The 27,414-nt window shown below is 26.5% G+C and overlaps 1 protein-coding gene across 1 annotated transcript; it reads right to left on the reverse strand.

The window, feature by feature from the left end:
* Positions 1-6,575: 6,575 nt before the first annotated feature.
* Positions 6,576-25,546, reverse strand: LOC129972264 (uncharacterized). The gene is made up of 6 exons (XM_056086331.1): positions 25,402-25,546; positions 24,750-24,868; positions 21,578-21,716; positions 18,982-19,073; positions 16,644-16,712; positions 6,576-8,955 (listed from the first exon to the last, which is right to left on the reverse strand). The coding sequence occupies exon 6, from the start codon at positions 8,911-8,913 to the stop codon at positions 7,978-7,980; it is 936 nt and encodes a 311-aa protein (XP_055942306.1). The 5' UTR covers positions 8,914-8,955; positions 16,644-16,712; positions 18,982-19,073; positions 21,578-21,716; positions 24,750-24,868; positions 25,402-25,546; the 3' UTR covers positions 6,576-7,977.
* Positions 25,547-27,414: the final 1,868 nt, after the last annotated feature.

Raw genomic sequence — 27,414 nt, forward strand, 5'->3', positions numbered from 1 at the left:
CTACATAGTCTTTTCACAATGATAACCTAATATGCACAAGTCAAAACATAACCTTTTATTAAGTACTAGCCGCCTTTGGCGATCAGCCGGTTCGCCAATCTTAATACTCGTTAAAATTTTAATAATTAAATATTTTATGTAATTCCTACTTTAATAGCTTCTTCATCAAATATTTTAAAGCTTCAAATTTTGATAGTCATGTAATTCACTCATAATAATATAAAGTCCTTCAGCCATAACATAATATGTATCTCTCTAATTTTCTGTTAGTTCCGGTAGAATTTATGCTTAAAATTAAAATGGAAATGACTAAACTGCAATTAATATAATAATATTTTTTACTGAAACAAAACATTTTTTTTAATAATGTGATTACTGATAATAGAGTCACTGAGCGTTTAAACTTTATGGGCACTAAAGAATATCTTTCTTAAGTTATGTAATATCTCAAGAATTTGCCAACAAAATTTTCTCAGATTCATCATGAACAGATCGATTCATTAACAATGTTTAATTTTAAATGCATCAAACTTTAAGAAAATAAAAGGAATCGTTTAAAATAATCGGTCGAAAACAGGTTTAAAAAAACTACTTAAAACTATAAGCATATACAAAAAAATATATAACTAACATAAATACAATTTACTTACAAAAGCATGCAACTAACCTAAAAATAATTTAAATCATCCGTTGATAACGGTTGTCACGGCAACAATCAGAACACAATGCGCATGCGTGAATTTTCTTCGCCAGTTACGGTAACGCAAATGCGTGAATTTTTCTACGCCAGTTGGGGTAACGCTATGCAGATTATACATTTTTAATTTCCTTTATTCTGTGTTATTTTAATTCAAAAGTACTTCAGAATGAATCTGAAACATGGATTAATTAACAATGTTTAATTTTAAATGCATAAAACATTAAGAAAATATGTATGATCTCATGTTGGAATTTATTCAGTATTTTATTAAATATACAAAAAATAAGTTTGGCTTTGAAATAAAATACAAATTAAATAAATAAAATTTCGATCCCAGGGCAAAATATATTAAAAGAGATTATTTGCCAAGTTATAATGAGGATTCTTTTAATTAGGAAGAGAATAAAAGTCTGCTTAAGAAGGTCGGTGCAATAATAATAATAATAAATGAATAAAAAAATAAATCGTGCAAGAAAATTAAATTTGAAAGTTACTTAATTGATTCAAACGTGTTTTGGTTATTACTCAATTTACCATTAATTTTGGTTTATATTCAATTTTCTCTTGGTTTCATTCAGAAATATGCCAATCGCAAATATTAAATATTTCTTTCTGAACATTCGATCTATGCATTTTAAACTTTTTGCCATTCATAATAAAAAAATGTACTTTCATGTTAATTCTGAATAAAATATATTAGAATTAATAAAAAGGTTCATAATCTATCAAAATCAATGTTACCGTAAATTGAGTTTAATAATCTTTGGAAAAAAAATTTCCTATCAAATACAGTCCGAAATAGACAAAAATATATAATACCAGAAAATAAAAAAAATAACAATGATTGGCTGGTATCGGGCAAACAATGTTGTTTCCATAAAAAGGTTTGTATTATTTCATGGCGGAAAAAAAAAATATTATATTTAAGCTGTTAAATATAAAATATACAGCCAAAAGAGGCATTGCCAGGATAAATTTTAACATTATTTAAAGACATCCGATCCCCTCAGAGGGTATTTCAAATCTTATGTACTTTTTAACATTTGAACACTATATACAAATCATTGCATTCCAAATGTATGAACATGTTTGTATAAGCTTGTCAAAGAATTATTATATTATATCCATTCTTGTAAGTCATTAAAAACATTACATTTTTTTCTTTTTAAATAATGGACTTTTTAATTTTCAATTATATGTAAAATTAAGCAATTTCTTACACAATTTTCAACTTTCCATCCTTTTATTTCAACACAAAAGTTACCTTAAATTAAATTTTCAGGGAAAAAAATAAAGCAATTAAGACAAAAATATTATACTCAAATGAATTTTTTCAAATGCATATTAATTTGTAAATTTTGTAGGAAGGATGTAAATTTATAACATTGTTTCGGTGCATTTGTGTTTCAGAAAAATCATTTCAAATTATAATTATTATAAAATATTAATGAAAAGAAAATTTTTAATACTGAAGTTTCTAGTAAAAAATATTGAAATGAAGAAAGATGTGTTATAATCATTACAACTTAAGGAAAACTTTAAAAAATTAGCTAACAGAATTAAAACCACATGCGAAAAATATCTTTTTGCACATTTTTCTCTCCTCTAAGGAAGAAGTAATGAAATATAGAAATTCGAATTTGGAGTTTGGTTTGAAACTTCAATTTGCTAATGAATGAAAAGAAAAGGAGGGGGGGGGGATTTCGCTTAGTTCTTTTTCGAAACACTTTTCACGTGTACACTGATATTTTTTTTTAAAGGATTCTTGTTGGATAGAGATAAATTTTTGAGACGCTACGCTTAGAATAATTGCACGCTCGGAGGTTTAAATGTTGATATTTTTGTAATTTTTATAACAAAAATTTATCAATCCTTGAGCAGTTTTAAATACGAGAAATAACGCTGATAATGTAGCTTTTAAAATGGTAATTCTAAGGGTTGCTTTTTTCATAGCAATGATATGAAGAATTAATTTCTGGTTACACAACAGCTGAATACCAAAATTTTTACCATACAATTTCCCTATCAGTATTGCAGAATCGATTTCTCGAGTTTAGCTAAAAGATTCTCAATAATTATGCTGGAATTTAACGAATTTCCATTGTGCATTAAACAAATTTCATAAAATCTACATGCATCGACTGAAATTAATTTTTTTTTTTAAATTTCCCCAAGAATTTAAAAATTGCATATTGGATAGTTTAAAAGTGAAATTCTTATATCATTGAATAAATATACAATAATCTTGAAAATAGTAACGTTAACAATCTCAAAATCTTAAACAAAATACATCGCAATTAAATCGAATCTTTATTCTTCCCACAATTGCTGTACTTTTAAATCAATAATCACCAAATATGTGAAAAACTGAAAACAATTTAACCAATATGCAGCTCAATATAATTTTAATATAAATTTTATTATAAAATACAATTTTATGAAGTTCTCATTAAGTGAAATTTATTTCTATATTCGTATTTTTTTTTAATTCAGTGAATTGTTCATTCTTGATATAATTCAGGCTTAAAAACAACAGTTTAAGTATATCAAAAGACAAAAAACTAAAATGAAAACAATTTATTTGGGATAGATTCATTTACAAACTGGTAAAATTTGTGGTCTTTCACATTGCACTTATAAAAATATTACATTCAGAACTAAAAATCAATAGTTATTACTGTGTAAAAATGCTAGCAACAAAATAGTGGCCAATTCACAAAGTAAATATAACAGTTTCTCAGGTAATATAATAAAATATAAGATTAATTGAACTCTGAACTAGATCATGACTAAGCCATGGTATTAGGATAGTAAATAAGTCATTGCATAAAAAATTAGGAAACTAAACACAACATGAAGGTTATGCACTGTTATAATATTCATACACAAATTTAAAAATATTTACATTATAATTGTTGTTTATAGATTCTAATTTTATAAAAAATAAAAAAAAAATGAAATTAGTGCTCCGAATTCCAGCAGCTCTGTGTCCCATATTCCACAGGATTTTTCAAATAGGACCAACTTAAATGAAAAATACAGTAATAAATATAAAAACTAAAAAATATTTAGAAATTATTTAATTCCTCTGATTTAAGTAATAAACGAATGAAAATGAGTTCTTGGAATTTAGAAATGGTCATGCATTGAATTCAAATCAAAATAAATGTGCTTTTTTTATTTGTAATTTCATATACTTAATATTTTTATAATTTATATGTTTGAAATTCACAAATTGTATTCCATAAAAATATAAATTACTCAGAATTTCTTAAAATACTAAGAAGTTTTAAAAAAGTAGTTCTTAGAATTAGTTTCCACACATAATTTTTTTTTTAATGTGTATGCATGTGTGATGCAATTCTAACAGAATGAGAATATAAATGTTTAAATCTTTTGTCCACTACTACCTATGTTTAATTTTGCATGGATTTTTATAAATGATTTAATGGAAAAATTTAGTTTGTGGCTTGTGAAAATCTTTTGATATAATTTCAACTAAAAATAAACTTGCAGAGGATTAAAGAATTCTGAGCATTGTTTCACTGACAAATGAATCGCTGCATGAAATAAATGTAATCCTGTGCAATGTTACTTGAAAAATATTTGAAGCTCTGCATAGGTCAATTTTAGAGATCCATAAAGTAATGGTAATTTGTTTTCTCAGTAGTCAAATCTTGTAACTGAATTGATACAGAATCAGTGTTATTATTTGTGAAGCCCCATCACCACCAGTTTGTCAACTAAAAAGATTAATTTAGATTGGTTAGTTAGCTGTGATGCATAAACAAAGCTAAAAGAAGAAAAATTGATTTTATTCTTATCAATACCCTATAAACTAGCAGCTGTTTTTAAATATTTATATACATTTACACTTTAATTTTGATGGAGCTTACTACATGCATCCTATTCAACAAGAGAAAAATCATTAAATTGTAACAAGGATTCAGATTTCAAGAATTCTTGTAGAAACCAATATTTCATGGTTAGAAAATTAAATATCTTTAACCATAAAAAATATGAATTACTACACATTTTGTCACATTTTTACACATCAAAAATTTGTCATACTAAAATACTATTAAATAAAAGAAAGAAAAAACATGACATGCTTTATTAACATACTACATACAAAAAGCAAGATTGCATTTTTTTATACAACAAAATTAAATATTTTCCACTGGCGATTTTTTTCCCCTTCCAATTTTAAAGAAATTAAAGTCAAATTTTTTTTACTATTTCCCAATTTTTTTTTTCTGGTATAGAAGATGTTATTAGCCATACATTTCAGCTGCAATGCAGCTAAATGCTCCCATGTCAATTGGCATGCCATAAGAGACTTTTAATATGACATCAGGAGCTCTATGAAAGGAATACAATGACTAAAATTATTAAATGCATTGCAATCTTGAAAGTGATGCAAACTAAAAATGCTGCAACTTCAGTAAAACATATCAAACAAATGCCTTCAATCAATGATATATAATTTCATACGACTCAGCAGTTATAATTTTTATATATTCAGACATTTGAGACAAAAATGATAGGCAATATATTAATTATTTCTACTAATTAGCATAAAGGTGAACTTTATAAGCTTCAAAAAGTATCCAGGATATAGAACTAGTTTTTAAAAACTAGACTAGTAATATTAAATAATACATTATTATGCTTACTAATAAATAATCCTGAAAATAAATGGAATAAATATTTTTCTGAATTTGTGATTGATATGTTATTTTGATTGCAGTTATCTTCATTAGACAGAACAAACATTATTAATCAACAGAAGAGGAATTCAGGCATTTGGAGGACAATTTAAACAATAGAAAAAAGTATCTGCAATCCTGTTATAAATGCTTCAAATTAATATCGTCACAAAAAAATAAATAGAAAAGGATATAAGGTATTAAATGCAGCTAATGTAACATGAACAGAATTTAAGAAAAACCAAAAGAAAATTCAAATGAATATATTTGAAACACCTGGCAAACTCTCATTTTAATATAGAAATTATTGTACATGTACCTTGTATAAAATCATTTATTTAAATAATTATTAGTAAATGTTTACAGAAGATTGAAAAAACAAAATTTAAGAAAGAAAAATTACTTTGACATTAAAATCAACTTGGTTGGAAAGATAAAGATTTAAATACTACCTGCTTACATAAAGCTCACCAAATGAGCCAAACCAGTTCAGTTTTAAAACCATTATTTGCTCGAGATACAGCAGGCATATGCAATCAACATGTATGAATTCATTGAAGTTTTTAATGTTAACTTTATATTATCCAATAATACCCACACTTTTAATAATAAAAAATATATCAAATATCCATGAAAGAAATTTCCAAGCCAATTAAATTGACAAAATCAATAGAGGGAAAACATAAATAAATATACTACAGAACTATTGACATTTTTTGTTATGCTTTTACCTTCAAAATTTCACATAACTGCTCAACAAAGGGGGAAAAAATTTAGTTTTGAACATACAATTTTACAGCAGAATATATATTTTTAAAACATTATCCTTTTGGTTTTCATAATACATGACAAATATGCAAACAGAAACAGAATTATTCAGCAAAATATTGCCCTCAAATATGTAAACAATAATTCAAACTGCTATATGATAAAAAAAAAGAAAAAAAAAAAAAAAAAAGAGTGAAATAGTAAAATGCCAAGGTTTTCTACAAACTAAAAATTGTCAAAGTTTAACAAAAGAGTATTATTTGAATTTCGGAAGTAATTCCAAATTTCTAGAAACAGTTAAAAAGTTAATTTTCATTTTCCACTTTTAAATATTTATTACTTTTTAAATTTAAAACTAAGCTAATTAATTTTTAAAAATATTACAATATATTGTCATCAAGAATACACAAGTGTATAAAATTACGATCTTCTCATATATTGGAAAGCAAATGGAAAAATCATTTATAATATTTTAGCTTTACAAAAATGAAATTTCTCAATTTTGGTTAAAGCTTCACATTCTAAAAAATAACAAGGATATATGCAGAAATAATGCCTTTTCTGAATTCATGCTATGGTTATCTACATTGATTTAACAATTTTCAGCATAAAAAGCATGATTTGTTGTCAGGGTGATCAAACTAACCACCAAGTAAAAAAAATCAATTAAACAAATATCTATCACTGTATTAACAAAGCAAATTTAGCATTGGTAGTCAGTAAAGTTATAAATCAGCAATTTTACAGTATAATTTACATTATATCAATATAAACAAATTTATTGTGCAATTTTTATACCAATAACACCATGTTTTTTTATGTTTCTTTGTTAGTTCTTCAGTTCAACTCATATATAGCAATGAGTAGCTATTTGAATATCATCCTTGTGCTTGTGGCGGATTGAATTGAGCGAGGATAGAACCTGGGACCTTCTGGTTCGCAGCCGAGTACCATGATCACAATACAAAAGCAATTGCTCGTGTAGCGTAGCTGTTAACTGGCTTATAAGCTTTCATCACAGACTCCCTCCAGAGAATCGCAGGTGAGACGAACGATACGGCTGTTGAGTGGTGATGTATTAGCCGTTGAATCTAATGTGCCTGTACGCATTTGAGAAGCGCCAAGCATTATGGCGAGCGTGTGTGGGGGTGAGTGGTTGCTACGTCAAGTGAGTCTGACGACTTTGGTTGTGGGTAGATGGCGCCACAACAGCTGTACGAAGGTTGAAAGTTCATCGTCCGAGGTCACCAATGTGACGGGTTGTGATGAGGAAGGATAGAACCTGGGACCTTATGGTTCGCAGCCGAGTAACATGACCACAATATAAAAGCAATTGCTCGTGTAGCGTAGCTGTTAACTGACTTATAAGCTTTTGCCACTAGCTTATCAGTGAAATGGCTCCCATCAAAGTCGATCACTTTGAGGGCCATGGTTGAGATAGCCTGGTTGACAGGGCATTGGATTCGTGTCCCTTGGGTTGCGAGTTCGAACCTCGCCGGCCGGAGACTTTCCGTGTGTGTAGTGGCTGGCTCACATATAAATCTGTCATGTCACAAAGTCCTCCATGTCGAAAGTAATAACACTGGGTGTACCGGATCAGGTGTGATCGTTATTTAGATCTGAAGCAGAGAACGGTCTGTGGATGAATGAGTGAAATGCATGAATGAAGTCCACCCCATAAAAAGGGTTGTGACATATGTGAAGCTAAGTCGTACGCTTGAGGGCGGTACTGAAAAAATAAGATACGCTCCCTTGGCCCTAGATGGAGCTACTAAAAAAACAAGAGACGCTCTCTTGGCCCTAGATGGAGCTACTAAAAAAAACAAGAGACGCTCTCTTGGCCCTAGATGGAGCTACTAAAAAAACAAGAGACGCTCCCTTGGCCCTAGATGGAGCTACTAAAAAAACAAGAGACGCTCTCTTGGCCCTAGATGGAGCTACTAAAAAAACAAGAGACGCTCTCTTGGCCCTAGATGGAGCTACTAAAAAAACAAGAGACGCTCCCTTGGCCCTAGATGGAGCTACTAAAAAAACAAGAGACGCTCCCTTGGCCCTAGATGGAGCTACTAAAAAAACAAGAGACGCTCCCTTGGCCCTAGATGGAGCTACTAAAAAAACAAGAGACGCCCTCTTGGCTCTAGACGGAGCTACTAAAAAAACAAGAGACGCCCTCTTGGCCCTAGACGGAGCTACTAAAAAAACAAGAGGCGCTCCCTTGGCCCTAGACGGAGCTACTAAAAAAACAGGAGACGCTCTCTTGGCCCTAGATGGAGCTACTAAAAAAACAAAAGACGCTCCCTTGGCCCTAGATGGAGCTACTAAAAAAACAAGAGACGCTCCCTTGGCCCTAGATGGAGTTACTAAAAAAACAAGAGATCTAGCCGGCGTCCTGGCATAGGGGTAGCACGTCTTCCTCATGATCTGGGCGTCCTGGGTTCGAGTCCTAGGTTTGGGCATGGTTGTTCTTCCTGTTCTATCTGTGAGATGAGTGAATGTTCTCTCCTGTAAAAAGGGGTTGTGCAAGCGAATGAGTGATGCATGAGTAGTCAAGTCGTACTCTTGGCCCAAGTTGGCTCTACGATAAAAACAAGAGGCGCTCCCTCTTAGGCATAAATCGGCTGTCTTCGAACAGCATGCTTGTCCGAGGCAAGTGCCATAAGAAACAGCAAGAGGTCTATGACAAGTGCCATTAGAAGCAACAATATCTTTGATGGACAAATTTCTCCGATTCAGCATTATATTTTCGGGCTTTATGTCAGCATGGATGATGTCAAATTCCTAGAGAAAAAAAAGTATTAAAATATATCCATGATGATTTCTTTGATAAAAATAAATTACTTATCTTATGCAAAATGCAAATAAATTTCTACATAAAACATTCCAAAATTCGTAAGCCAGGAGAACCTCACAGATAGTCACTTAAAAATTCAAAAACACAACAAGAAATGCTATTATCTATATTTCATAACTTCAATATAGGAACAACGTGATGCAGGTTTTTTAAACATTGGCAAAGCAAAATGAAATCCTTACTATTAAAGCATACATTGGATAGAAATTTTCCTGTTCAACTTGAAGATGTATCAAATTATAGAACAGACAAAAAGCACCAAAGGAAAAATGCTGCCAACTGAGAATTCCGCTAAACTACAGAACATTTCAAAATTATAACATCAAAGTTAAGATTTTATTTAACTAATGTGGTGAGGAAAAAATTTATCATCTTATAAGCACATTACTTAAACTTATATATACTCTTTGAAGCACATACTGTGACACAGACTTTTGATACGAGTTCACAATTAGAATTTTTCAATATATTCTACATAGTAAGATTACTAATAGATATAACAAAAGTATGCTTTCATCTACCATTTAAAAACATTTTAAAGGTAAATCAAAAGGACAAAGGACATCTGAAATAGTAAACTATGGTTACATACATGGTGGTTGATACATGGTTACTATAGTAACCATGTATCGTTTAAAGTTTAATTGATTTGCATCACTTTATTTTTATGTCCATTCACTCATTCATTATAGAGAGCACAGTTGAAAGAAATGTGCAATGTTGTTGCAGATAATTTTTTAATGAATAGGAAACATTGAAATTCGGCTTTATATTGCATTTTTAGTTTTATAACCTTCAACCATTTTTTTCCCCCATATAGTTCAAATCTAACAACTTTGTACTATTTTGTTTAAACCTTTTAATGGGTTTTCTCAGAGAGGAATCTTCATGAGATGAAAAAATTGCATTAAATTAGCTACTTGCATATCTTTTTTAATAATAAAGTAATTGAAAAATGTTTAAGAAGACTTAGATAATGTCACTTTAGTAAGTAATATTTTAGAAAAAGTGATAAAAATATCATTTATATTTTAACTCTCCTTGCATAAACAAGTGGTGATATTCTAAGTATATAAACTCAAATTACTGTCAGCATGCAAAGTTTTAAAAATAAAAACTTTGCATTTTAATTATCACAATCTAAGTAAGGCAAGAATTTATACATTGGTATTTTTAAAGAATTTATACATTGATCAGAATTTTAAGTTCTTCGTTCATTTTCTAGCAGTCAAGATTTTCATTATAAATTTAAGTTATATTACTTCTGAAATTAATGAATCCGGTTTAAAAATGAGAGTAGAGTTCTAATCATGGACTATTTATAAACATACTGAAAGACTTGTAGAATTCCTTTACTATGCTAATATATATTACAGGTTTAAATAAAACTCATAATAAATTTGCATAAAGTTTTTTCACATTTCATTGATTTCTACTATTGTTCTAATAATCATTAAACAAAATTTGTCATAATGTCTACAAGTTATACATAGATTTTTTTTTTTAAAAAATTAGGTTCAGTATTTTACAAAGTGCATTTAATGAGGCGATATCAGTTTTTATATTTTACGGTTATTTTTTTAAATATAACAATGGGAAAAATTCACTTAATTTTCAGTTTAACAAATTTATACAAAACAAAGATCAACATATACACAAATTAAGCTTTGTTAAAACAAAACTTAGCTTCTCCATAATGAGCTCAATGTACATTAAAAATTATAATGCATGCATATGTCCATTCAAAATTACAAAGCTCATGCATAAAAATATTAAAACTATTACAAAAATAAAATTTATATAATTAAGCTGTTTCCTAATTTTAAAAAGATACATGAATAATTTTTATACAGTAGCATTTTCCAAATTAAGGAAATTAAAGTGTATTATTTTTTAATTAAAAATCTAAATTCTGGGAAACTTTTTATAGAAAACCCCTAGAATCAAAGCAAAAGCTATGTGCCAAGATACATGATCTTCCTGCAGAGCATTTAATACAGACTTTATAAATGCTAAAATCAATAAATACTGAAGATGCTCAATGCCAACAAAAAGTAACAAATCATGTTTATTTTCATTCCTTAAAAATTTGAGATTCCATTAGCAATTTTAGAAGATCCATGCAATAAAATGGAAGTACTCATATTTATTTATCTCAACTATACAGCAGGGAATAAGTGTAGAATATTTAGAATAATTCTTATAAGAGTCAAATAATAAAATATCATGTCCAATATTTAAAAATTGAAAGAAAATCCTTAAAAAAGGCATGGGTGGCATCTTCAGTTAAATGATAAAATGCAATAATTCAGATATTGTAAAACCAATGATATATTTTTACATAATTACAATGCAGTGTATAAAATTGCCTGGCTGTAATTAATAGAAGGACTTGCATCAGTGTAATGTGTTTATTTAATGAATTGTAATATAATATAAAATAGGAGACTGATAACAATGAGAAAATTTTACTTAATTTGAATAAGGCTATGAATTTCATATTTGATTTACATGTTCATCTTAAACCAACCCCTACAGTTATAGTTAAGGAAAAACCTATTCTCATAAGCAACAAAAATGATCTTGCATGCTGGCTCAGATGTTAGTGTAGTTATGGTACTAGCCTTATTTATTTACATCCAAAAGTTTAATTCTCAGTCGGTATCTAAATTCTTTCAATGTAAAAGTATCTTTAAATTTCAATATCAATACAAAAAGATTTTCAATTGCTTGACAAGATAAATGTAAGGTCAAAATATTTTAAAATGCTAAAAATTTAGAAAATTTCAAGAGAAGTAATGTATTAAATTTATGGTAACAATTGATAAGGATATAGATTGGTTGTCATGTTCAAGAATGTCTTTTGTAAGAAGTTGCATTTTCTGTATAGCAAGTCTAAATTAATAAACAATTTTCAAAATTAGTTAAGTATAAGAGGCTTTTTTTATTTTCACGATTGTAACTAATGGTTATTAATAAATGTTTTTTTTTTTTTTAAGTTGCAATGATAATTAAAATTGAATTTTTATTAGATATTAAATAATAGTTGTTTTCATCTATGTTTCTCTGCACAACTTTTATATAATAAATTATTAAACTACTTTTAAGGAAGATTTAATAAAGAGTACTTTTCCAGGTTGTAAAATAAACTTCACTAAAACATTTTCTGCAAAATACAATATTTTAACTGAAGAATTTTACTTGTAAAAATGTACAAAGTATTTAAGAGCTTTAAAATTATGATTTAATATTAAGTTGAATTCACTAAAATTTTTTTAAATAATTCAAACAGGGATCATTTTATAGAAAATTTATACATGCATAAAATAGCCTTGTTAAACTTATAACTACATTAAAACTTTTATTAGGTGAAAAAAAAAAAAAAAAAGAAACTTCAAAAAGATTATTTGACATTCATCAATATAATAACTTTTCTTCAAGAAATTAGCTTTGAAATTTAAACTCTAAAAAACTAAACAAATCTTTTTGAAGTATATCATGAATATAAATAAGTTTTTTTTTTTCTTCTTTAGCTAATTTTTTCATTAGATTTAATTTGTTAAAATTTGAGAATCAACATATAAGACTTGTTAAATCTACTTGTGAATATTTATGATCATAAATAACTAAAGGATTTCCAAAATGCCAGTAATTTCGAAAATTTAGTAAATCAAAGATCTTTTTGGTATGATTAAAATTTTTAAAACCATACTTTACTGTTATTTTTGGTATTTACTAGAAATTTTTAAAATTTCTCCACTATATGTTCAGGTATCGCGAACATAGCAAAATAGTATGCGTTTTTGTTTTAATGTCTCCATAACGGGCAAAATTAATTAGCTAATTAATGGCTTAATTAATTGCTTAAATCTAAATTAGTGAAACATGGATTATCCCTGAAAGAAAATATTGTATCCTTAACGACTGATGGAGCAACAATAATAAGGAAAAATTTGGAAAGTTGATTGGTGCAAATCAGCAGTTGTGCTATGCACATGGAATTCAATTAGGAGTAATAGATGTATTATACCAAAAAAATAAAGAACAGAAGAATCCAAATACTGTGAATATAGAAATTTCGGATTCCAACTTTGAAAAGAGTAAGAGTGAGAGTGATATTGACAATGAAGATAATGGCAATGTAATTGTTGAAGAAGATATTGCTAATGAGGATGAAATATTAACCTATCAAGAAAAGTTCGAAAAATTGTTAAGATATTTAAACGTTCCCCTATAAAAAGGATATTTTACTAAAATATATACTAACTGAAAATAAAACAGAATATATGTTAATATTAGATTATAAAACACGTTGGAACAGTTTACTCCTAATGATGGAACGATTTTTGAAACTGAGAAGTCCAATCCAAAAAGCAATAATCAACTAAAACCTATTTTTCAGATAGTGAATTCGACTTAATATTCAGAACTATATCAGCTCTTCTTCCAATAAAACTGACTATTAAGGCATTGCGTCGGAGAGATTCTAATTTATTAACAGCTAATGCAACAATAAATTTCATGTTGCAATCACTGAAAGAACAGCACACATCACTATCTGAAGAATTATATATTATATTGAAAAATCGCACAGAAGAAAGGCATTCCGAAATATAAAATGTTTTACAGTATTTACTTATTTTGAAAAATGAAAATGAAAAAGAAGAAAAGAAAATAACCAATTCAAATCTGATTAAGTTCAGAGTAAATTTTCTTAAAATTTTTTACCCACAACTGTATCCACATTCAGAAAAATTTAGTTCAATTATCGAAGATTATATGTCACTACTGTCGATAATGAAAAGGAATTGTCTCTTGAACAAAAATTAGAATTAGCGATAAATAAAAAAATTTCAACGAATCAAAATACAATACAGAAATCAGTTATATTCAAAACCATCCAATGAGAAATCGATTTATTTGAAGATGAGGGATTTAGAGGTAAATACTTGGAAAAAGTATATTGCACATTGCTAACAGTACCACCAACTAGCGTAGATATCGAAAGAGCGTAATTTTTTACACAGCTGATAATTTTTACACAAAATTACTTTTCAGGCTTAATGACAGTACAATTGATGCATTGTTTTTTGAGATCACATTTCAAAAAGTTGTAATAGTACCCCAGACTGAATAGTGATATTTACACTTTTTTGTGATTTAAATAAATAAGATGTTTCTTTACTTTTTTGTGATTATATACTGTTATAATTTATAAGTTACAAATTATTTTTTGTGATATTTACACTCTCTAACAAAACTGGCAAATAAAACAAAAAAACACCTGTGTTTTCTTTCTTTTTCTAAAATTTCTAATACCGGTATCCCGGTATTAAGATTTAAAAAATACCGAATACCGGTATTGAACTTTTGGTCCGGTATTGCAATCCCTAACTGTACTATTACTGTACTTTACTATTTCTGCCAATCTAGTAAGTAAAACTTTCCTATTGTTAAAATCTTTATATAAAAAGAAATTTGAATTTCTTAAAAGTCCCATACAAAGTTAAAAGCAATCAAATAAAAATTACAATGGATAAACTACAATCACATATATTATTTATATCATCTATATATGGAATTAACTATTGTTTGATTTCAATACTCAAATCTAAAAACATTCAACGAATATTCCATTGGTTCAGTCAATTTCATAAGTATTTCATATAAGCATTTAAAATGTAAGTTCACTAATCACTTCATTCTTTCCTTTATTTTAATACTAGCCGCCTTTGGCGACCAGTTGGTTCACCAATCTTAATGTTTGTTTAAATTTTAATAATTAAATATTTTATGCAATTCCTACTTTAATAGATTCTTCATCAAAATATTTTAAAACTTCAATTTTGATAGTCATATAAGTCATTCATAATATTATAAAGGCCTTCAGTCATAATGTAATATGTATCTCTCTAATTTTCTGTTAACTCTCGTAGAATTTATGGTTTAAATTAAAGAGGAAAAAATTAATCTGCAATTAATATAATAATATTTTTTACTGAAACAAAGCATTTTTTATAATATAATTACTGATAACAGAGTCACTGAGCATTTAAACTTTATGGGCACTATAGAATATCTTTCTTAATTTATGTAATATCTCAAGAATTTGTCAACAAAATTTTCTCAGGTTCATCATGAACAGATCGATTAATTAACAATGTTTAATTTTAAATGCATCAAAGAAAATAAAATTCTATTTTTAGTATTTTAATTGAGAATTAGAAGAAATTTTGGCGTTTGTCCAAGATAACTTTTAAAAATGACAAATATAAGTTTTATGTCATCTTAAAATTTAAAATTATCTTTTCAATGAAACAACACCTAATTCTTTCGTAATTTAATCAATTTTAAAACATGTTAAGCATATTGTACTATATATTTCATACTTGAAGTGAACCTGAAATTGTTTGTTTTTTTAAATTACAGCTATTAATATTTAATACCCCCCACACCCATTGTTGTTAATCCTGATGTGGTGGTTTAACTTATTTTTCTCATAATCAGAAGGTTTCTATTTAAAGTATATTTTTAATATATTTTTTTAATATTTTTATATTTATAGTTAAGATTTAGTTTCATAAGATATGAATGATTTTTAAAGAAACATCCATTTTTAAATACCGCAACTCTTGAATAACATAATCGATCATATAAAAATACAACTGCATTGCTTGAAAACTGTCATATTTTAGTGAATTTAATTTTGTTTAAAATTAAAATTTCTGAATAGCTTACCAGTTATTATACAAATTGCAAAAAATACTCCATAAAACACATCAATTCTAAATGATTCTGTAGTTTGCTCTTACTTTTAAAGGTATACGCTCATTTTCTATTCTTTATAGTTTTCTCAAGAAAGTTTTACATTAGCTAAAGCTTAAACAATTCCTTTTTCAAATTAAAGTTTATATTTCAAATGAGATGGTAGAAAATTAGTATACCACGGAGAACAAAATTAAATGTGTTATAGTATTTACAAAGTGTAGAGCAATTTCAAATACATTCATGCTGTCTATACAAGATGAGCCATCAAATTATCCTAGCTCAGGATGCTAAAATTTATTAAGATAGTTCAGAAATTAATTAGCCATGAAAGATGGCACAAGAAACAATTTTTCTCAAATTGAGTAAAAAACTTATGAAAAGGATAGTTACATTTTCTCTGCATAGGTGATCCAAATGATCTACAGGATTCAAACTTAAAAAAAAGATTTCAGATTCAAATAAAATCTAAAGTTGAACCCAACCAACAGAGATCAAGCAACTATCATAAACATCAGCAAACCTATTAATATATTTGCCTAAGATCTTAATTCTGACAAACAGCTACAATAATCAGAATTTATAAAAAATTACAAATTTTAAATTAAGTTTTATAGAAGTAATTCATACTGGATACAGTTTTAAAAATAAGTTGATTGATATATTGTGTCATGCAAAATTTATGGACATTCTTACTGTTATCACATCTATATAAAAGAAAACTTATTGTATAGTAACTAATCATTAAAACAGGGATTAAATAAATTTTAAGTTTTAAAACAGATTCCTTTTAGATTCTGAATAGCACTTCTCAAATTTTTGAAACAACTTACAAATAAGAATGACTTACCTTATGAAAGTAATCTTCCGCTATATACTCCAAGCAATTTAAAATGACTTGGGTATGACGAGAGGAAACCTATAAAAAATATCAAGAATGAGTTATATATTTTATTTTGGGAAAACTATAATCGATTAGCATTTATAAAGCACTGTTTCTGATAGAGATCACTTAATCATATGTAGTTAAGAACAAGCATTCATTACTCTTATACAAAATATACTCCATGGACATTTTTTTTTACGTGTAAATTATGTGATATTACTACAACAAAATTTTCGTTTTTAACACTGTTTAATAAAAATTGTAAAGAGTAATATTTTAATTCAAAATTCTTATCTAAAATATTGCTAAAATAAGTAACTATAGAGGCATCAATGATTTATATTACAATAACTTTTAGTTTGACAATAAATACAATTTAATTTTTTGTGGGAAGAGTTAAAAGCAATTGTAAAATGTTAATTTTTCTTTGGTAAAAAAAAGATGGGAAATTTATATCATGTCTATACAGAATATAAATAACGCAATTAAAGCCATAAGGTGCAACTGGTTAAAATATTAACAAAATATAGTGGAAATAAGAGAATAAATTTATTTTTATACATAAGCTTCAATAAAAAGCCTAATTAAGGGGAAAAAATGCAAATTAATATAAGGATGGAAATGGAATTTTCACTCCCCGCATTATGCTGTGAGAAATCGTCTTACAACTGATTCATTGAAATAATTTTCTTCACTATAATTTAAAACGCCCCTTTCACTGCAGCAGAAAAAAAAAATGCTATAACTATACTAATAAATGCTAAAAATAACTATTCTAAAAGTGCAAAGAAAAAGAAAATTTAAATAGGAGAACCCTCCTTCCCAACAAATACGATTCGATAAAGAATGATTTTACATAATACCATTCATATTGCAAAGAATCCAGCAGGGAAGCCAATTCTCTAAAAACCAAAAAGAAATGTGCTAATTAAATGCGATTTACAACACGAGGTTTAACAGTTTGATGTTAAGCCACGTTTTTACCACCACACACGTTTTGATACATTAAAACAGTTTTTCTAACATAATTTAAAATGGAGCTTCCTTGCAGTAGAAAAAAAAACCCTGCAGCTATTAAAAAATAACCATTATAATAAAAATAGAAAGGAATATTGTTTAAAAGAACAGCAATGAAGTACATCACCGCACCTTTTTCAACTAACTATTCTCACAAAAACGCAAAGAAAAATGTGGCAATTCCGATTGAGAATATGCGGTTGAACAATTTGATGTTGGAATCATTTACATCCTCATTTAACATTAAATTTTTCAGACAATTTAAAATGCTGTTTCATTACAGCGCTTTATATTACATATTCTAATAAAACGCAGAAAAAAAATTATCATTTATAATAGAAGTGCGAGAAAATTAACTCAGATATTATACTAAAAAGATTCTTTACAATAACGAAGTAGAATCGGCAAAGAAACTAATCCCTCACAATTTAAAAGCTAAGAGTAAAATTGCAAAAGTGCTAATAAAATGCGATTTTCGACACGTGGTTTAACAAAATCTATAGACTTAAGTAAATTTCCAAAAAAAAAATTCCAAATTACAGAAACATTTTTTATTAAAATGAATTTAAAAAATTAAGAAATAAAACATACCTGAAACGGCACCATGATTAAAATTTAATATAAGCATGAAAAAAAAAAAAGAATTGGGAAATGAGACAAAATTTAAACCTATTCGAATAGTGTGCATATAAAAACTGTTGCCACCAGAGAGAATTCAGAAAATTTTGGAAAAGCCGACTTCCATATGTGCTCGAAGTAGAGTTGCATAATCCACGATTTTTTGAATAACAAATAATTTTGCTATTGTTATTTTTAAATATTTGTTCCAAATATCTGTTATTTCCATGATATTATTAATTGTAATTAATACTTCATTTACTAATTTAAGTAACGTGTGATTGAATTAATTTATCTATTTCAGCTTACTACTTAAATCTGATTTTTTTCAAAACTATTTATTTAATTTCTTTATTGGAAAAAACCATTTTCTGAAAAATTTGAATTAAATATATGTCATTTCTTTAAAATGTTTACTTTAGTTCTATATTCTACCAATAGATGGCGCCAGCAGTAAACAGAATACATGCAGTCAGTCATGTCACAAGCAATTAAAAATGATTTGTATGTAATAGTGCATCGTCAAATGCGAATATCGAAATGTCAAGGTCACTCTCATGAAGTGGAGCAGCGACTTCACACTTTCCAGTGAAGTCATCGCTCCTATAAATTTCAGTGATATGCAATTCAACGATACGATAATTTCAAGAATAAGCGGTCCACTCACTTTTCAACCCATTCACAGATTTCTTCTTTTCTGTGTTGTTCGAGAGCTTCCATTGGACGTATCGATTGTTTCTTTCTATCATGATCCAAAACCTGTAATCGAAATATCATCAGTAAGATTGTATCAAGGATTTAAATCACACCCGTCTTTGAAAAGTATTGATCGCTGGTATTTGTGATTTTATGATACTGGTTACGCAATAACCGCTCATAAAATATTCGTCATCCCTAACTCGAAGTTTCCAATTTTGCGTCGATTTCTATACCCAGTCTTATATTTAAATTCCCAATTGATATTTCAGCCGTGAATCGACTTAATAAGTTAATAATGGTTTTCAGCAGGTGGAATTTGGGATATTTAAAAGCCTCAAATAAAATCTTAAAAGACAGAATCTCTACTTTAAGCGATGTGTAAAGGCCCGCAAAACGTACATAATTTTGAAATAATACAATTAGTTTTGCAAGGTTTATTATAATAAATTAAAGTTTGCAAAATGTAGGAAGCCATAAATCAGAACCACAATTTAAGACAATGATATATCTTCATACCATTATCAAAATGTCCATGATACTTTAATATAAAGGAAATTCATCTTCCAAAGAAGTGCTAAGAATCATCCCCAAGCAATATGATAAATGACCGTAGAATCGTGATTTGAAATAGGAACCCTTTCGATTTGAAAACGAAGATTCTACAACTATGACACGTTTTCACGTAGTAATGACTCCTGAAAGAAAATATTAGAAATTTGTTTTACAATTCATCGCTCTCTAACGGTGTCAATCCATGCTCACGTGATACAGGTCCAATCGGCGCGCCAATGCAATTTTGAAATCTACCATACATTTTATATTTGTTGTTTGTAAAATGTGGCAACAAGGAATAAGAAAATTTGATATTGTATGCAAGATGGCTTGCACCGTGATATTTAACATGTGACTATATCGTTACTACAGATGTAGGGTTTACTTCTGGTCCAACATTTCATTTTACTATTATTCTGCAGAAATGTACATCAACTGAATGAATACAAGAGACAAAAATGTTTGTACGTTAAGTAACTTTTCCGTAGAATATAGAAATAGATTAGTGTAGTTTCCTAAAAATTAAACTTAAAATAAAAAAGCGGCAACTAGTACTAAAATATTGGGACTGCCATAGAATTATCATTTGAAAGTTAATTACTAGGCATCAAATTTTTCTATAGTATTTTTTCTGTCAAAACGAAAATTGATTTTTCTTTTTGATTAAAATAGTTTATTTTTAATTTAAAAATAATCTGTATGCATTGTAATGCTTACTAGCAGTTAAATATGCTTCACTGATTAATAAAAGACGTTAGAATTACAAAAAATCTTCTCATAAAAAAAATCAAATTTATTCTCTAGGGAATACAACTAAGTAAAAATAGGAACAAGAAAATAAAAATATTTCTCATAATTTAGTAAAATAAAAATTTAATACAATGGAATTCAGATATAATGGAAGCATGATTTGTATGATTCTTATTTCTAACAAACTTCACATAAAGAGGGGAAGGGAATGTAAAACGAATATGTGGTGGGGTGGGGAAACCGATGGAATTTAAAAATTGTTTCTATCGTAATATTATTAAAAATAAGCTTGAATATTAAATCTTCTCTAATGATACAATACAAATGTTCCTTAAGTAGACAAAACATAAAGTTGAGTCGAAACGTCGATTCGGATATGACTCCTATTTTTTCAATAAAAATCCAAGACCATGGGAATAGTGTAGTAGCACAAGAAACGGATTTTGCATCACTAACACCTGAAGAAGAACCAACTGTCAAGAGGCTCTTAACCAAGTTCTTGTGTAGTTTCATACAGAATATTAATTTAACAAACAAAATTTCTTCTTAATATAGCATACAAAAACAAATAACTATAGTTATTAATTTAATAGTAATAATTGATTAATCAATCTTTAGTAATGTAGGTAAGTAAAAAATAACCACATGGATACTGAGTTTATTTATTTTTTCGATATGCGATCAGTAATTAGTGTAAAGATATGCATGGTATTTACAACTTCAATCATTTTTTTCCTCGTAATTTGAACCCACATTTTGAAGTGGTTCAACAACAACAACAAAAGGATTTATATAGTAATAGAAAAGTGTTCCAGAGTTTTAAGAGTTTAAAAATTTTTAAAAAAAATTATCAACTACAAACAAACATTACGATTTTGTGTTACTCTATAGAAAAATATTCAGAAGTAAAATAGAACTTTAGGCAAAATTCTTCATTTGTAATTATATTGTTTTTGTCTAAAATACAGGAATTCTACTTTGTTCATAAATCAATAATATATATAACTATAACTATCATATCTGAAAGTAAGAGAACATTTCCTGTGCATCAATATATGTAAAAGTATCAAACTTCAATGTAGTTCAATCAATTAATGTAGATAATAATATAAATATAATCAACTAAATTTTGAAATTCTTCGAAATTTCCAGAATATTTTCTAAATAAATGTAGATTTCTAAATTCTAAAAGCAAATGAAAATCATTTATGGATTTTATCTGGGAGGTAATTTTTGAAGCAAAAAAGTAATTGTTTTCTTACCCCATCTCACTGAAATTTTAGTAGTACCAGATATCTTTTTCTTGAATGGTTTCCAATTGAAGTCAGGAAATTAAAAATTTAAGTTGATTTTCTTCACTGCACTTGAAGGTGAAAGTAGTAATATATCTTAAAACAATTTCTAGATAAAAATCATAATTTTTCTTTGATTAACTATGAAATTAAAAAAAAAAGAGAGAGAGATAAACTACTGATATAAAAATATGAAAAATATAATTTTAAAAATACAATCTATATTGGCATTTTAAGCTATATAAAAGTTGGAAACTGCATACAAGCACAAGATGTATTCTAACATATATAAGAAATGTGTTATTATTTGTTTATTAATTAGAATTCATGAAAGTTTATTAATTCTTGTTGGATAATTCTGGCTTTCATTTATATGAGCAGTTTAAAACTTCTTTATCAAATAATCAATAATCATGCTGGATTAAGCTGCATGTTTAATGATGATGGACTAAAGAGAGATTTTCAATGAAATATCATTATGCTTAAGTTAATCCAATCAAAATTAAAGGTTGAAAAAACTTTTAAGCCTCTAACTTCTAAGAAATTACAATTATCATAAAATTTTTACAATAAAATTATTAATTATATTGCAACAATAATTCACATATTTTAAGTGACCTTTTTATCTTTGGCAATAACAGAGATCTAGAATCTTAGAAGTCACATTTTTAAAAATCTTTAACAATGTAGGAAAATCGAAATTTCCACCCCCTCACACTATCCACACACACTATCTCCCCTTTTTCAATTGGATGACCCATTTACAAATTTCGATGAAGCTTTTACCTTCTCTACAATGCATTGCTTAATGATTCAGATCTAATCAAAATATATACAAAATACCATGGGCAAAGCATACATTTATATATATATACATAAGGGATAATTTGGAGATTTAGCATAAAAATTTTTTGTATCATACTATAATAAATATTGTAATAAATATAAAGAATCTGCCTAAAAGTTATTAACATCTATGCAATTTTAATGTAATAAAACTAGTGATAATTATATTTTTAGATAGTTTTTTTAATCCCTTCTCGTAAGGCAATGAAATTTCAAAATTCGATTTTTTAAAAAAATAATCATATTTTCTAGTTGAGACTTGATTCTGATTTTTCATATACAAATGTGAGTGCCTTAAAAATCTTCTGGCGAAATTGCTTGACAAAGAAGTCAAGAAAAGTGAATTTAATCATTAAATGATGAACGATTTTATGTAAATATGTATTTTCATAAATTAGAATAATCTTTGTAGCCACTAGTTTTTTGTTTGCATTAGCCAAGTGTAAAGCATGAATATACATTTAGAACAATTAAAAGAGTTTTATTAATGTCCATTTTCATGATTTATATAAAAAAATTTAATGACAATATTTTGTTTTAATACTTTAACTACTCTATAAAATTCAAGTTTAATATTATTCTTACTTGAAATATGACCAATTAAACTTCGTGTGTTCATATAAATTAGCAAAAATTTCCAATAATATATATATTCTTTAATTTCAAAAAAAAAAAAAAAAAATTATAAACTGGAAAAATATATTGGACTTTAAATGTTTGTGTATTTTAATGATTTATCAATATTTTCTTAAATAACACAGTCAATTTCTGTATTAGATGTTGTCCTTTATAAAGAAACCATTTTGAAAAAATATTTTAAAGGAATACTATGAACATCCACAGACATGTACATATAAAGAAAACTCTTACAAAAGGATTATAACTTTCTGTTCCATCAAAGCATAAATAACATAATATTTAGTAAATTTTAAAATTGTTTTTTTTAAAGGTTTAAGTTTATGGAGGCAATTTTATATTATACATGAAAATCTATCAGTAGTGATTTTCCTACAATGAAACAAAATTAAATAAAAATAATTAGAGCAATCAAACAAATTTCAAACACATAAAATGGTTTATAATTACATGAAATAGTTGGTACATTTAAATAGCATTTGCATTTTGTCATATGAATAATTACAAAATATTATGAAGTTTTTAAAAATTTTTTAAAGGAATGCCTTGTTTAGAGTTGCAATTGAAATAATTTTATGTTTATAAACTTGATACAAACTGTATAATAGTCTACAATTAGTAATTTTCAAATTATCTGACAGATATACTATAGAATTTCATTCAAACTAAAAAGAAATTTTTATATATACACATAATAAAATTCTGTAATTTATCATTTCAGCTATCTTTGGGAAATCCAGTGGAAAGAGAAGCAATCAAAATATGGCATATAAGTTTTAAGTTTTACTAAAAGTTTTACTGACGTGAAATATACGAAGATTCGCTCAAAGGCAAAAGGGTATGTAATTTAACAATTGCTTTTAATGAATTAGGACAAACTTTAGAAAGATTTTTTATTTAAACTGATAATTTAAAAAAAAATTTTTTTAAGTAATTCAAATTAAAACTACATAGAACTACAGTTGCATAAGAAATTTTCATAAGTGAAATAAATAGATTTTCATAAACACAATTTTTGTTAAAATAATGCACAAGGAATTAGTTTATGAATAGGAACCATTTTCATCTGGGATTTTCCATTTATCCTGAACAACAGTGTTATGTTGCCAACTAATGTAAGTTGGTAACATACTTACAACGAATGTAAGTATGTTGTTATACTAAAGCCAATTAATGTAAGAATATAATAAAATTTAATCAATTAAGTTCTGGAATTAGAATAATCTTTAAGATATAAAAACTTTTTTTTTTTTTTTTTTATAATGCAAGAAGAAATTTATTTTAAAAAGTGAGACAAGAGAAGTGGACATATTCTGTGATTTCAGTTGTATGATATTTATATATATTCAATAAGCATGAAAATCTCCCTTCTTTGCCGGTAGCTCATTTCTGATAGATCAGTTTGAAATTGGCCTTTAGATTTTGAGATTGACAAGAGTGTGAAATTACTTCGTTAAAAAAAATTTTCTTTTTTAAAACTTAATCTTAACCTAAAATTTTTTCTCATCATAAATCCATACAACTGCAACCATCTAGAGGTCATTAAGTTTAATATTATATCAAAAAATACAATTAAAAATAAAAAAGTTGAAAATCTTAAAATTAAACTTATTTTTACATAAATCATTCTTTACAAAATAATATCAAAATATAAATTTACCTTAGTTTTTTTAATTTTTCTAGAAAATATGAAGCAAAATGCATCTTCTTGTCTTTAATCCTTTTAAATTAATCCTTAAATTCCCATGCAATGCTCAATATCAGGAAATGAAGTCCACTCTAAAAAGTCAGATAAAAAAATTTCGAATATACATTATATAAATTTAAGTTGTATTTATATTTATACATTTATTTGTAAGAATCGGTTAATTATCATAAAATTCATCTGCAATTATTAATTATCTATGAGCTTTTAAACTATTACTAAAACTATTGTAACTATAACTATATGTAAAAATAGCATATTTGTTAGATACGAATATTATTCTGGTGTAAGGTTTTTTAGACGAAGTACACCAATGGAATCTTCATAAACCAAAATCTAAAAATTAAAAAAAAAATCAAAATTTAAAACTGATTAATTTTGAAATTCCATTAAAATAGCTTTAATTATTTCAAACAATTTAAATTAATGCTTTTAAAAAGAATATAATGCTTCAATATCAGATATTAGATAAGAATCCCATTTCTGCCAAAGTTTTAAATACCTTTTGACAGTTCTAAAAATTATTTAAAAATAATTTTTATTCTATTTGCATTCATATAAAAATTTATAAAACAATTTTAAAGTAAGAATTTAATAAATGCCATACCTTTTCATACCTTGTACATATTCTATCAATGTGCATATTCCGTTTATTTTTTGAACTAACAATATCATCAAGAAATCAAAACTTCATCAAAAAATACAAAATGCAATTGGAATTTTTTCAGTGAATGTAATGATGAGATCTTTGATGCATTTCCCAGTAATTTCTTTTCTTTTTTTTTTGTATTGTTTTTAATTCATATCTATAATAAAAAATATAATTTTAAAAAGTGAGTATTACTATTCAAAAATATTTCTATTAAACATAAAGCATACCTTGAAATAATTCTGACTTAAAAATTAATGACATGCTAATTGATCTACTTTGGCCTGTTAAGTGTACATAATATCCCAATTTAATATTAGATGTTAAAATACTCTAATTTATACATTTATTTAATTATTTATACATATTATTCAATTTATCTTAAACTGTTATTTATTTTTTACTCTAAAATATTGATTTTAATATTTATAAGTTGAATTATCAAATAATTTTAATGCACACACACAAAACAAACCTAAGATAATAGGATTCAAAATTTTCAGTATAATAGTGCATACCTAAATTAATCTGTACAATTATCAACAAATAATGTGTTAGCGACTTATTTACTCGAAACAGAAACAAATTTTTATTATTTATAGCCTTAAACTTAAAATTAAAAAAAAAAAAAAAAAAAAAAATGCCAAACATAAAGTTGAAGGAAAACCTATCTACTAAATTCAATATTAGCAATTAATTTATTATTTATTCATATACATTCACTAGAGTTAAATTTTCCTTAATGCTTTAATATTTAAAAAAAAAAATGTGATTAAACATGTTTTTCTTTGATTTAATGTTTCTGTAGATCTTTATTTCATTTGTTTATAATTTTAAGAAATATATTTTGTTTCTAAATAATATTTGAGGGATAAGAAAACTAAAAATTAAATATAAAATTTATAAAAATTAAATGGATTATATTGTAACATGGACATTGGCTGTAATATTTCTTCTGTATAATTTCTTCTTGTTAAAATAAAAGCCTAGCAAAAATTTTTAAAAAATATTTTTTTCTGCAAATTTCTATTTAATTTTTGAGTATTGTAAGATTTATAGTGAGATGATATGCAAAAAAACTTCACTTACTTAAAAAATTTCCTATCATTAAAAATAAAAATACATAATTTCAAAAGAACTAAATTCAAATTATATCATTGCCTATAATTATTTTGCTTTGAAGATTTTTCTTATCTCTCAAAACATAACCAGTAATAATAAAAACTTTCTTGACATTATTCTGAACAGGTATTTATGTAAAATATTGAAAATAAATTAGTCAGTTAGTATTGAAATATCCTAGTCTTTTGGCAAATTCCTGTATCATTTAAAAAGAAAATGCTTTCGAATATATATAATGGTAAATTATAATATGCAGAAATCAAGGAAAAAGTATTCATGTATTGTCCCCTCCGTCTGCCTTTTATAATCTAATACTCTACTTAAGTAATTATTTACCATCACCATTTGTACTTCATTAAATGATCTGAATGAACCTGAGATATTAATATTACAATTTAGATATATACATAATAACCTTTATTCATGGTAACTCAATTATTTGCACATCCTTTATTATTTTTCTTCCATCAAATGATAAACACAGCTCTTTTATGAGTATGTTACCGAAAAAAGAGAAAATGTAATTTCTCTTTTCGAGCAAGAAAGTTTTGTTATTATTATTACTATAACAATTATTATACTATTCAAATAATAAAATAGACAAAAAAAGTTTCTATTACATGAATTATTACATAAGTAGACAAAAATAGAATTTAATTCTAATAAAATTGTGAAAAACAAATAAAAGTTTTAAAAAAATCATGATATACCCCTCCCCCCCCTTTTTTATAAAACTGCATGAAAAGATTAAACATGTTTTACTTAATATTTATTATTAATTAAAAGTGAACATATGTTTGTTGGTATAAGGTAGATGGTTGGACTTAAAGCTACCAAATTCAGAGAATA

The sequence above is a fragment of the Argiope bruennichi genome, chromosome 6 (assembly GCF_947563725.1).
Source record: "Argiope bruennichi chromosome 6, qqArgBrue1.1, whole genome shotgun sequence".
NCBI classification, from domain to species: Eukaryota; Metazoa; Arthropoda; class Arachnida; order Araneae; family Araneidae; genus Argiope; species Argiope bruennichi.